Raw genomic sequence first — 12,327 nt, forward strand, 5'->3', positions numbered from 1 at the left:
ATAGCTGATTAATGTGTGAAAGGATGTGTGCATATCACGCTCATGGCCTGCAGGTGGCAGCAAGAGAGAGCTTGTGGGAGTCAGCTATCTCCCTGTACCATGCGGGTCGTGGGGATTGAATTTAGGTTGTCCTTCAGGTGGCAAGTGCCTGTACTCGAAGACGCATCTTGCTGGATCCTTTTTTAAAATTTTATTTTATACAAGTGTATGGGTGCTTTGTTTACATGTCTGTGTATTACTTACATGCCTGATACCCACAGAAGCCAAGGCACTGGACACCCTCAACTGGAGTTGCAGGCAGTTGTGAGCTACCATATGGGTCCTTTGGAAGAGCAGCCAGTGCAGCTCAGCGTGGCGCGCACACCTGTGATCCCAGAATCTGGGAGGCAGCAGCAGACAGATCTCTGTGAGTCTGAAGCCAGCCTGGTCTACAAGTGAGTTCAAGACAGCCAAGGCTACACAGAAAAACCCTGTCTTGAAAAACCAACCTACCAACCATAAAATAAGAGCAGCCAGTGTTTTAACTGCTGAACCATCTCTCAGCATCCCTTGCTTCTGAGACAAGGTCTTGCTATGCAGTGCACAGACAGGCTAGTCTCAAGCTTGTAACAGTCTTATCTCTCTTGGTCGCCCAGGCTAGGATAACAAGCCTGCACCACTATGCCAAGCTCAATGACAGGTGACAGGCGACAGGCGATACTAGCTAAAGCAGCCGGTGGGTCATGGTCTAGGGCTGCCAAGGGCATGACCAGCTCTGCTTCAGAAGCCTCAACTACAAGGCAGTGAAAGCCCTTGCAGGAAAACTATTTACACATAGTTACTGTCATCATGTAGCTGCAAAATCTCAGATAAGCTGAGACCTCATTCCTCCCAGCATATGAGGAAACTGAGGCAGGGGATTAAAAGCTTGAGGCTAGCCAGCCTAGGCTACATATCAAGACCCCATCTTAAAAACAAAACAAAACAAAACCACACATGAGTGACTACAGTAGTTAGCAGTGCTGGCTGGTATTCATGAGGCCTAGAGTTCAGATCCCATCCCTCAAGCAACTAGCCGATCACTGTACCACCAGTTCTTTAGGCTCTGATCTCATACACTTACAGACAGATGGGGGTGCGCGCGCGCACACACACACACACACACACACACACACACACACACACAAACCCTGATCTTTCTGGATGAGGTGGCACACACCTTTAAACTTATCACAGGAGTAGAGGCCAGTGGATCTTTCTAATTTGAGACCAGCCTGGTCACACAGGGAGTTCCGGGTCAGTTGGGGCTACTATATAAAAGGACTCTTAAAGAAAAGAAGGAGGAGGAGGAGGAGGAAGAGAAAGAAGAGGAGGAGGAGGAGCATCATCATCATCATCATCATCATCATCAGAAATCAGGCTGTAAAGAGAGATCAGGCAGCTGCACCCTCAGGTCAGTGTGTCTGCAGCTGCACTGCCTGGCTCCCTGCCTGGACAGGGGAGTTCACGGCTCTGCTCCTCTGCCCACAGCACCTGCTGCTTGCTGCACTCACTTCCCCTTCAGCACAGGAGGACGGAAGGGAAATGCTTCTGGAAGAACCCTACTTTAAAAGTAGGTGTGGCACTCATCTACTGCAACATCTGTTGTCTGGTGCAATTGGGCCTCCATGAAGGGGAGGGCAGGGGCAAAAGTGTCATCTGCTGGGATGGAGGTCATGTCAGAGGAGAGAAAAGATGGGTACCATGTCCTCTGATGTCTGGGAAGGCGGGTTCTGACAGCATGCTGGGGCCACCAGAGGAGGGGAGAGGGAACCAAGCAGCTGTTTCATCCCTACTTCCTGGCCACAGCAGAGCCTCCATTGACTGCAGCCTAGAAGGAATGAGGTGAAAGGTACCAGCGCTACCTGGAATGACTCAGCTGGTCCTTGATACCCCTCAGCACCCCAACCACAGCCTCCCCAGTATCCACCTCTCCCACTCCCGGGCACAAGATCTACTAAGTTTTGGTGTCCTGTTTCCTCTGCCTTCAGAGAGACAGGGACAAGGTGCTAGATCACGGCATCCTAACCTCAATCCAGGCTAAAGGGGGTCGTGCGTTGTCCCTAGTGGGGGCCAGCTTGTTTTCCATCTGATTCCTAGATGGGTCCCTTCCCAAAGACTCTTGAAGCTGGGAAAGTGGGCTCAGCGGACACAGCTTTCACGCAGCATGCACAAAGCCCTGCGCTCCCATCCCCAGGGCCTCAGAAAGCAGGGAAGGGGAGGCAGCACACGCCTGTCATCCCAGCGCCCAAAAGCAGAGACAGAAGGATCAGAAGGGCAGCGCCAGCCTGGCCTACATGAGTCCCTGCCTCAAAACAAACGGAAAAAGAATTGGGTCCTTGAGTTCTAGTCTCAGCATTTATGAAAGTGCATACAAATCTCAGAGGGCTCAACAGATAAGAGCAAACGCTGCTCTCGCAAAGAACCCAAGTTCTGTTCCCAGCACCCATGTTGTGCAGCACACAAATGCCTGTAACTCCAGCTCCAAGGAATCTGGCACCTTCTTCTGAGCTCTATCAGTTCCTGCATGTATGTAGTGTACATACTCAGGCACACATACCAAAACATTTATTATGCACACATATAAACAAATTTAAATATTTTTTAAGCCTCAAAGAGAGGCTCTAGGGCAATGTCTGTTAGCAAAGCACTTACCTTGCAACAGTGAGGACCTGTGTTTGATCTCGGGTCTGACATAAGATGCCAGGTGTGGTGATGCATGCACATGCCAGGGAGGAGGAGAGAGGAGGCCCTCTGGGCCTTGTTGGCCAGCCTGTCTAGCCTAATTAGTGAGCTTCGGGTTCAGTGAGAGGACATGTTTCAAAGGTGGTGGACAGCCTTCCTGGAGAGCAACACTTCAGGCTGTCTTCTAGCCTTCATACATACACATGCACCTGCACACGGATTTCAAAACCTCAGGACAGCGAGACGGCTCAGTGGGTCAAAGTGTTTACAGCCTGGTGACTGGAGTGCGATCTCTGGGCCCCTGTGGTAGAAGGAAAGAACTGATTCCCTCAAGTTGTCCTCTGACCACCTCTAACCATGTGCCTTGGCACTTGTGTACCCATCCACCCACATACATATACACACATGCACCAAATAAAAATACTTTTACATGGGCAACAAAGGTATTGTTAAACAAAACAAAACAAAACAAAAACAACAACAAAAAAAGAAACCCTTACCCTGGCTCAGAGTGCTGGCAGCCCAGGTCTGAGTTGTGGTTTTCTGCTCTCGGGGGTCTGGAGGCCCAGCTCTCTTGACCTGGAGGGGATAGCCGCTGGCCAAAAGCCAGGCCTTCAAGTGGTCTATGTACTCCCTTCCGAACAAAGTGGAGTCCTCAAAATTTGGGAAGAAAGCCGGCGATGGGGCGATATCCTGGAGGCCCACAGCCTCTAGGATCTTCTCCTGCCGGAAGGAAGAGGCCAGGGAGAAGGTCTGACCTAAGAGGGCCAGGGACTTCCTGCACAGGGAGTTGGTGGTCTCCAGGGCCACAGCCAGGTCCAGTGGGCTAGTGAGGGTCTTCATCTTCACACTCAGCTCGTAGGCGTTACAGGCCATAAGCAGGGGGGTGACACCCTTCAGCAGGCGGTCCTGGAGCCGCATGATGTACTTGTCGAAGGGCTTAATGATCTCAAAAAAGCAGTTTTTGGTCTTCACAGCACCTTTGTCTAAAAGCATATTTAAAAACTCATTATCAACTCGGGGTGTTTTCAGAGCGGAGTGCTTTAAAAACTTGATAGTAAAAAAGCAGAAATCTCTATGCTCCGGTTTCAAGGAGCATTTGAAGGAGGCCAGCATCTTGGCGCAGGTCTCAGTTTCCAGTTCGAAGAGCGTCTGGAAGAGCTGGGAGAACTTGAGGTCATCCTTGATGGTGTGGAACCCTGCCCACCTGATGATCTCCATGCCAAACCTGGAGAACACATCTGCTTTGTCCATGGCATCAAAGCCCAGCTTCCTTCTGGGGAAGCCAAGGGTCCTCAGGTCCAGCCCCAGGGGAATCTTCAGAGCAGCCAACTGGATTTCATCCAGCACTGGGTTTGTCCCGAGGGGCACATCAGGACTTGGGGTGGCCTTCTGGATTTGGTTAGTGCCCTGAGGTTTGGGAGTAACACGACTGACAACAGGCATTTTCTTCGTGGCCATGCTTTTCAGTGTGATAAGCTTCCCGACACCCTTTGCTCCAAGCAGGCCCTGAGTGTCCCCTTTTCCTAGGAGACTGCCTTCCTGGTCAGTCATGTTTAGAGACCGGCCTCTGGCCAGGACTTGCCCACTGCCTCTGGGCATAGAGTCCACCTCTCCAGGACGGTCCAGGTCATAATCCCGGCTCTCCTTCTCCATCCGCCTGGAGGTGGTCAAGTCCCCCAACACTGAGGGCCCAAAACCATATTCTTGTGACCAGGAGGCTTCTTGAGAAACTGGGTGGCCCAAGTCTTGTTCCCAAGAGCCACGGAGTGCAAGCTTCCAGTCCTGAGAAGGAAAATGTCCCAGTTTCCGGTGGCCAAAACTCTGGTCCCGGGAGTCAGTATGGGTCGGTTCCAGATCCCGGGCGCACTCTTTGCGAAGATAGCTGTCCTCACCGACAGACTGGCTGCCAGCTCTGAAGGAGGGCCCCACAAACATGTCTCCTCTCAGGCCTTCTCTCCCCAAGTCGAGTGAGTACACTGCAGACCCACTGGTGGAGTACCTGCTGTCACCGCGAATGTCCTCATAGACATCTGCTCTGGCTCGTGAGCCTGTCCTTAGGAGATCTGTAACAGACGCACAGACAGACAGCACTTTAGAGCACGGGCTGCAGGGGAATGGCGCACACTAGCCAATGGTGAGGTGAGAGAGAGGGGTCAGGAAGGCTTAGTGAACAAAGTGCTTGCTGTGCGCACGTGAGGGATGACATCAGATCCCCAGAACCCACAGTAAAACCAGCAGCTATGGCTGTCTGTAACCCCATGCTCAGGAGGTGGAGACGTGGAACCCCAAGACAAGCTGGCTGGCTACGGCGGCCGAAGTTGGTGACCGCTCATTCAGCAGGAGCTCCAGCTTCAATAGCTAGAGAGTGACCTGGGACACTAATGCGCACACTGAGCACACAGGTGAACACACCGATACATGCAGGCATTGCACACACACAGTCACAACAAAGAAAATGTCTATGGTGCCACCTCCAGCTGGCTAGTGGCCAATCTGCACTGACCCACTGAGAACTGCAGTCACCCACTCCACCAAGCCAGAGTAAAAGTACCTGAGAAACCTGCCCCTGCACTCCCTGTGTGGCCTTTCCTGCATCTCCCTTTACAACAGCATGGAACACTGCTGCCTGCAGTTGTCGCTGTGTTTGGAAAGATTCAAAACACAGGGAAGATGAGCACACTCCATGCTGTGCAGACACACCACGCCACTCCATACCGAGGGGAAGCATCTTCTAAGCGTTTACTATTTGGGGCTGGAGAGCCATGTCCCGCGGGCACTGAGGAACGATCCATGTAGGAAGACACGCTGTAACAACTAGGCTTGTGCTTACCCTTGTGGCCATCAGCCAAGGCCAGGCAGCGGGTCACCCACAGGCTCTCCACCAGCTGCCACCCCATTGTCACTCCACCCACCCTTTAGACACGGGCCCGGTTTCTATGCAGCCTGGATCTCACCGCAGGGCCTTCACTTCTGTCCCTGGAAGTCTTATAGAGGTTGCCAATTTCACTGCCTCCTGGAGGACTTCCTGTCCCACACTGCCACTGGGAGGCAGCAGCTGCGGCCCATGTCACACCTACCATAGTTCAGCGGGCGATAGCCCAACACCTGACCCCAAAGTGGTAGAAAGGCCCAGCCCCTGGCCTTGCCTCCTCCCTCTGGGGCTGAAACAGACAGAGGTAGCAGAAGCAGAAGAAGCCACACTAAGCGAGGCTGTGGTGGAGAGTGAAGTGTCATCTGGGACAGGAGCGGATGCACAGATGTCACTGCACAGAAACACTTCAAGAGCAGCCCACAGAGGTCATCCATGGCAGCCACAGGCCTTGGGCAGCTTTCTCACAGTGGGATCTTTAAATAAAATCTATAATGACGTTAAAAAAAAAAAAAAGACAAGGGGTTGGTAGCAAGACCCAGAATGGCAACATTTAGGAGATGTGGGGAAAGAGGACTGAGCGTTCAAGGCTAGCCTGGGCTACACAGTGAGTCTGAGGCTCATCTGGGTTACAGAATAAGACTTTGGCAGAGAGGAGCTGGGAGATGTGAGTAAAGTGCGTGTTGTACAAACAAGACTTGTGCTGCATCTGGGACCCACAGTAACATATCATCAGCACAGGCCTGTAAGCCCAGTGCTCACGAGGCAGAGGGAGGAGAACCTCAGGTGCACTGGCCAGCCAATCTACCACATCAGCAAGCTCCCAGTGTCTTGAAAAGCAAGGCGGGGCTGGAGACATGGCTCAGTGGTAAGAGTACTTGCTGCCTTTCCAGAGGACCTGGGTTCAGTTCCCAGGACCCAAATCACATAGCTCACAACTACCTGCAACTCCAGCTCATAAGAGAGGATACCCTATTTTTAGGCTCAATTTTCTTTTTCTTTTTTTTTTTTTTTTTTTTTTTTTTCGAGACAGGGTCTCTCTGTGTAGCCTGGGCCGCCCTGGACTCACTTTGTAGACCAGGCTGGCCTCGAACTCACAGCGATCCGCCTACCTCTGCCTCCCGAGTGCTGGGATTAAAGGCGTGCGCCACCACGCCTGGCTCTCAATTTTCTTAACAAATATATTTTGTTACGAACTTATTAACCGAGAGCACTTCACTTATAACCTGACTAACCTAAACAATAGGAAAAGAAGATTAAAGAATATAATTCCGAGGAACGATTCTCCTGGCATAATCAGCAGGATTTCTTCTGCTGGAACCTGGAACAACCGAACCCGGAACCTCAGTCGGAGCCCCGAAGCCTTCTCTCGAGCGGTTCTCTCTTGGAGCGTCTTGAAGTGGAGCAATGAACAGCCAAAACTATCCCAAGTCTCCAAAGGCCCCGCCTCTTGGTTTTGGCTCACATTTATACCTCCTCCCAGAATTTGTTCAAGCATGTTTTTCAGCTGGTTAATAACCAATCTCCCTCACATGGGGGTTTGACTTCTAAGGAGATAAACATCACCTGCTCTCTCACTAGTCTTTTTCTCATGCCACACTTGTGATCTAAACAAAAAACATGTTTATCTCTCCTTCACCTATTCTGGCAACCACAGGCACCTCCATAAAGGCACAAAACCACACCAACACCTAATTTAAAAATAAAATAAATCTTTTAAAAGTAACTGGGCATGGTGGCACACACCTTTAATCCCAGTACTTGGGTGGCAGAGGGAGGAGGATCACTGTGAGTTAGAGGCCAGCCTGGTGTACAAAGCGAGTCCAGGACAGCCAAAGCTGCAGAGAGACCTTGTCTTATAAAATTAAAAAATAAATAAATAAAGGAAAAAAATAAAAGTAAAACAGTGGAGAGTGATTGAGGAAAACACAAGATGTCAACCTTTGATCACCACACACATACATGCCTGTGCACCTCCAATTCCCTCACATGCACGAAACCACACTGGGGAAAGGTAGGTGCTGAGAAAGGCAATCCAGTGGGCAGGATACAGCGAACATGCTCTCCTCAGACACTCCCATCACATGTGAAGTGGCTGCTGTTAAGGGGGTGAGGCAGACATGAAACAAAACTGAAACCATCTGGGCCCTGACTGTGGTCTTGGTGCAGTCAAGGTGGCAAAGCTAAAAGGCAGGAGCAGAGAATTAATCCCAGCACTCAGGAGGCAGAAGCAGGTGGATCTCAGAGTTCTAGATCAGCCTGGCCTACAGAGTGAGTGAGTTCAAGACAGCCAGGACTACACAGAGAAACCCTGTCTTAAAAAAAAGAAAAAGAAAAAGGAAAAAAGGGCAGGAACAGTGGCTGCACAATACATTTCTCGTGCCTGCTTTACAGAAAAAGAGAAATGTCCAGGATAAAGCAGAAGCCTAAGAAAGGATGACTGACAGAGATACAGGTGATACAGCTCTGACTGACAGAGATACAGGTGATACAGCTCTGACTGACAGATACAGGTGATACAGCTCTGACTGACAAAGATACAGGTGATACAGCTCTGACTGACAAAGATACAGGTGATACAGCTCTGACTGACAGAGATACAGGTGATACAGCTCTGACTGACAGAGATACAGGCGATACAGCTCTGACTATACAGAGTCATGCAGCCTCTATAAGGCTTACAGGTTTTCTGCCAATCAATCTTTTTTCTATTTCTTTTTAAGGCAGGGTCTCACTAGATAGCCCAAGATGGCTTCAAACTCACAGGGAAACTCCTGCCTCAGGCTCCTCACTATTGCCACAGCACAATGCTCCATTAGTCTTCTTGAGGAAATTAAGATGTGATGTGGATACAGCTCAGAGGGTAAGAATGCTTGCTGTGCAAGGAAGAGGACCTAAGTTCAAATTCCTACCACCCACAAAAAAGCCAGACACGGCTGCAACCCCAGCACTGCAAGGCGGAGGCAGAGAAACCCTGTCTCGAAACACCTCCCCCCCCCACGCACGCCCCCCCCCCAGAGAGAGAGAGAGAGAGAGAGAGAGAGAGAGAGAGAGAGGAGAGAGTTATGAAATAGCAATGAAAATAATTTTATGGTTAAGGACCACAACATGAGGAACTGTATTAAAGGGCTCCAGCATTAGGAAAGTTGAGGAACACTGACAAAGAAAGACTACAGCCGGGCGTGCTGGCACACACCTTTAATCCCAGCACTGGGGAGGTGGAGGCAGGTGGATCTCTTGATCTCTGTGAGTTTGAGGTCAACCTGGTCTACAAAGGGAGTCTAGGACAGCCAAGGCTACAAAAAACAATAAACAAACAAACAAAAAAACAAGAACAAAAAGCGAGATCCTGCCTCCAAAAACTAACCAAACAAAATCCCCAAAGCCCCCACAAAATAGCAACAACAAGCAAAGCATAATAGTGGAGCGTGACTAAGGAAAGTCCCCGGTGTCCCCCAGCCTCCACACACTCTCCGCGCGCGCGCGCGCGCACACACACACACACACACACACACACGGATGTGATGTGTGGTGCTTGAGTGTTGTGGCATGTTCAACTTTCTGACACTGCGATGTTATGATCTAAAAGTGTACCCTGGAGAACTAACCAAGCTGTGCTTCAGACGTGCCTGCTGGACCTAAGACCTCAGTGCAGCCGTCTGCTGGAGGCGAAGGCAGTGTCTTAAAGGGGGGCAGCTGTTACCGTGGCTCGGTGAATAAAGGTGCTTGCCACAAGCTTCACTAACAGCTGAGTTCGTCCCTGGAGGCCACATGGTGGAAGGAGAGAATCAATTTCTGCAAGCTGCCTGAGCTCTTTGTTCTAGTGCGCGCACACACACAGCGGGACCCTCCTGCAGAACGGGGTGTGGTGAGTGGCGGAGTGTGTGCTTTCCCATGAGTAAGGCCTGAGTACCCACCAAAACATGATCAAGTTCCTCTTTAGTGGGGAGGCTGTGCGGCGGACACGCTCTACTTAGTGACAACAGCACCTTTTGCACACTGATTTAGCTTGCAGGCAGGCCACAAGCAAATGTGATTTCCTTTAGACAAATCCAGCAAGGATCACAGTGGCCGGGCTTGCACGCAGAGTCTACAGGGCCAAACATCTTAACTTACCTTGCGCTTTAAGCTGGATAGCTTCACCGACAGCCTCAGACTCCCCATACCGTTTAGATTTGTCCTGTAATACAGTGTCCAAAGACTCCTGTGCCATTCGCCTTGCCGCCATATTTCTCTCTCCTACAGTGAGAGAAGCCACACTAATCAGGACAGCTTTCCCGGGGCCAAATCACCACCGAAAGCGGGGTAATAGAACTGGAAGACGGACGACCCTAGGAAAAAATATTTGGGAAAGGCGTCACACCCTGACTTCACAGTTTGAGGAAAGGCTTCCTAAAGCTCACTTCAACTCTGTCAACTCTCTGGGTGATTGAGTGGAAGTCTCACAAGAGGACGAGACGCTGGCAACTGGACGCTCTGGGCTAGTCTGGTTGCAAGATCTCTTTTGCTTCTTTCAACAAAGCCACCCCAGAGCTGAGTGCCCCAGCACAGACCAGAGGCAGTGCAGTGCAGCAGGAGCGGTGTGGTGCTGCAAGGCAGTGGTCCCAGCACTCACGAGGTTCCAGTGCCCTCCCCAGTACCCACACCGGAGAGCTAACCACTACCTACAGCTCCAGTTCTAGGGGACCTGGTACCTGTACCCACCTGCCCCTACCGAGCCCCATGAATAAAATCTTAAAAAGGAGGTCAGGTTGAGGTGGCTAGTAATGGGGCCAAGTCAGAGGGCCTGAGTTCAAGCACGGCAAGTTGTCTTTGACTTCCACCCACATGCTGTGGCACACATGTACCCACAAGTACGTGATGTTAAAAAGAAAAAAAGAAAGCTGGGCATGAGGACACATGTGCCTGTAATCTCAGTGCTGAGGAGGAGCATGGAGGATCCCTGGAGTTTGGTGGCCAGCCAGACTAGCCAGTGAGTGACCAGCCAGCCTAGCCAGTGAGTGACCAGCCAGCCTAGCCAGTGAGTGACCAGCCAGACTAGCCAGTCAGTGACCAGACATCAATTTCTGCCCTACACACACTCACCGCTCCCCACCCCAGGACCTACTGATATACACATGTAATTCCAGCTGTTTAGGGGCTGAGCAACAGGATTGCAAGTTTAAAGCCTGTGTGGATACCTAGTGAGTTCTAGGCCAGCGTAGGGTACGTAATACAACCCATATGCTGGTACTGGCACTAATCTTCTGAGCCTCCTGTTCCTGCCTTCCAAGTACTGGATTACCAGTGTGCACTGCCAGGCTCTGGAGACCCTGTTAAAAAAAAAATTTTTTTTTTAAAATTTTATTTATTATGTATACAGTCTTCTACCTGCATGTATGCCTGCAGGCCAGAAGAGGGCATCAGATCAAATTATAGATGGTTGTGAGCCACCCTGTGGTTGCTGGGAATTGAACTCAGGACCTCTGGAAGAGCAGCCCGGACCCTTAACCTTTGAGCCATCTCTCCAGCCCCGACCCTGTCAATTTTTTATTTATTTTTCACTTTTTTTTTTCCTCTCCGAGACAGGGTTTCTCTGTGTAGCCTTGACTACGCTGGACTTGCTTTTTAGACGAGACTGGCCTCGAACTCACAGCGATCTGCCTGCCTCTGCTATTAAAGGCGTGAGCCACCACCGCCTGGCTTATTTTTACTTTCTTTTCTTTCTTTCTTTCTTTTTAAGGGGGGGGGGGGGGAAGGGTAGAGCAGGAGGCATTCCAGATATGATCTACCTATATATCTCCGGCTGGCCTCAAACTTAGTCCGTAAACCAGGCTGGCACCAAGAGTGCAATGCGCCTCCCGCCTCTGCCTCCTGAGCTCTGACATTACAGGTGTGAGCCATCATATTCAGTCTGAAACCCTGCCTTAAAAAAAAAAAAAAAGGACGAAAAGAAATGACTCTTGACATAAAGGAGGAAAAGCAGACTTGGAGAAGTGAACCAACCAAGAGCAGTCACCCTGGTCTTGAACCTGCCCAACAGGGAATTCACTGTGAGGGCACTTTCTGCAAGTGGGAAAAAACTAAGCCGCATTTATCAGTGACAGCGCCTCATGACACTTCCAACTTCAAGAGGCAAACCTGCCATCTCTATAGCCATCACCTCATTCATCTCATTCCCCACGCCCAGGTGAGGCGACAAGGCGGGGGGGGGGGGGGGTGGCCCTTGTTCCCCGTCAGTGTAAGAGCAGAGTCTCCTCCGCGCCAGCTGGTCCTGAGATCTAACCAAGGTACCTAATCTGTCTGCAGCTCCATTTCCCGATCGGTGGGAGCCGCAGCTACGGAGGCTGCAGCGGTTCCCAACAGCTGGAGGCCCGAAGCGAAGCCCGCTCGCCGTTACGCCCAGCTCGCCCAGCCGGCTGCGGGCTCGAGCAGCATCAATGGACCCGCGAGCCCGGCCCGAGGAGCACGCTCGCCCCGGGGCCCCCCCCCAGCGTCCTCCCCGCCCCCCGGGCGCGCCCTCCCAGGTCGCCAGGGTCCTGGCCTCACCACCGAGCCCGCCGCGCGCGGTGCCGCCCCCGCCGCCGCCGCCGCCTCCTCAGGCTCCTTATCCACCGCCTTACGAGGCGGGGAGATGCAAATAAGGCAACGGTTTCCGCAGCGCCGAGTCGCGCAGGCGCAAGCCGCTGCCTCGCCCTAGTGCGCAGGCGCCAGCTGCCACCGCCTAGGCCCTCGTGCGCAGGCGTCGACCGCAGCCATCTTGGCTCTCTCGC

At 51.6% G+C, this 12,327-nt stretch overlaps 1 protein-coding gene across 6 annotated transcripts in view; it reads right to left on the reverse strand.

Moving 5' to 3' along the window:
• SUGP2 (SURP and G-patch domain containing 2) overlaps positions 1-12,327 on the reverse strand; it is a 35,536-nt gene that overhangs the window by 22,984 nt on the left and 225 nt on the right. For 4 of the 6 annotated variants that reach the window (XM_084759133.1, XM_084759134.1, XM_084759131.1 and 1 more), the window contains exons 1-3: positions 12,104-12,208; positions 9,692-9,814; positions 3,204-4,769 (exon numbers count right to left, since the gene is read on the reverse strand). In XM_084759133.1, coding sequence (XP_084615259.1) covers positions 3,204-4,769; positions 9,692-9,803 — 1,678 coding nt within the window. In that variant the 5' untranslated portion in view covers positions 9,804-9,814; positions 12,104-12,208. Of the gene's footprint in view, positions 1-3,203; positions 4,770-9,691; positions 9,815-11,848; positions 12,009-12,103; positions 12,209-12,327 lie in introns of those variants that run through there. The other 2 variants (XM_084759135.1, XM_084759132.1) reach the window with 2 other exon arrangements.

This window comes from Acomys minous (assembly GCF_964271855.1).
Source record: "Acomys minous genome assembly, chromosome: 15".
NCBI lineage: Eukaryota > Metazoa > Chordata > Mammalia > Rodentia > Muridae > Acomys > Acomys minous.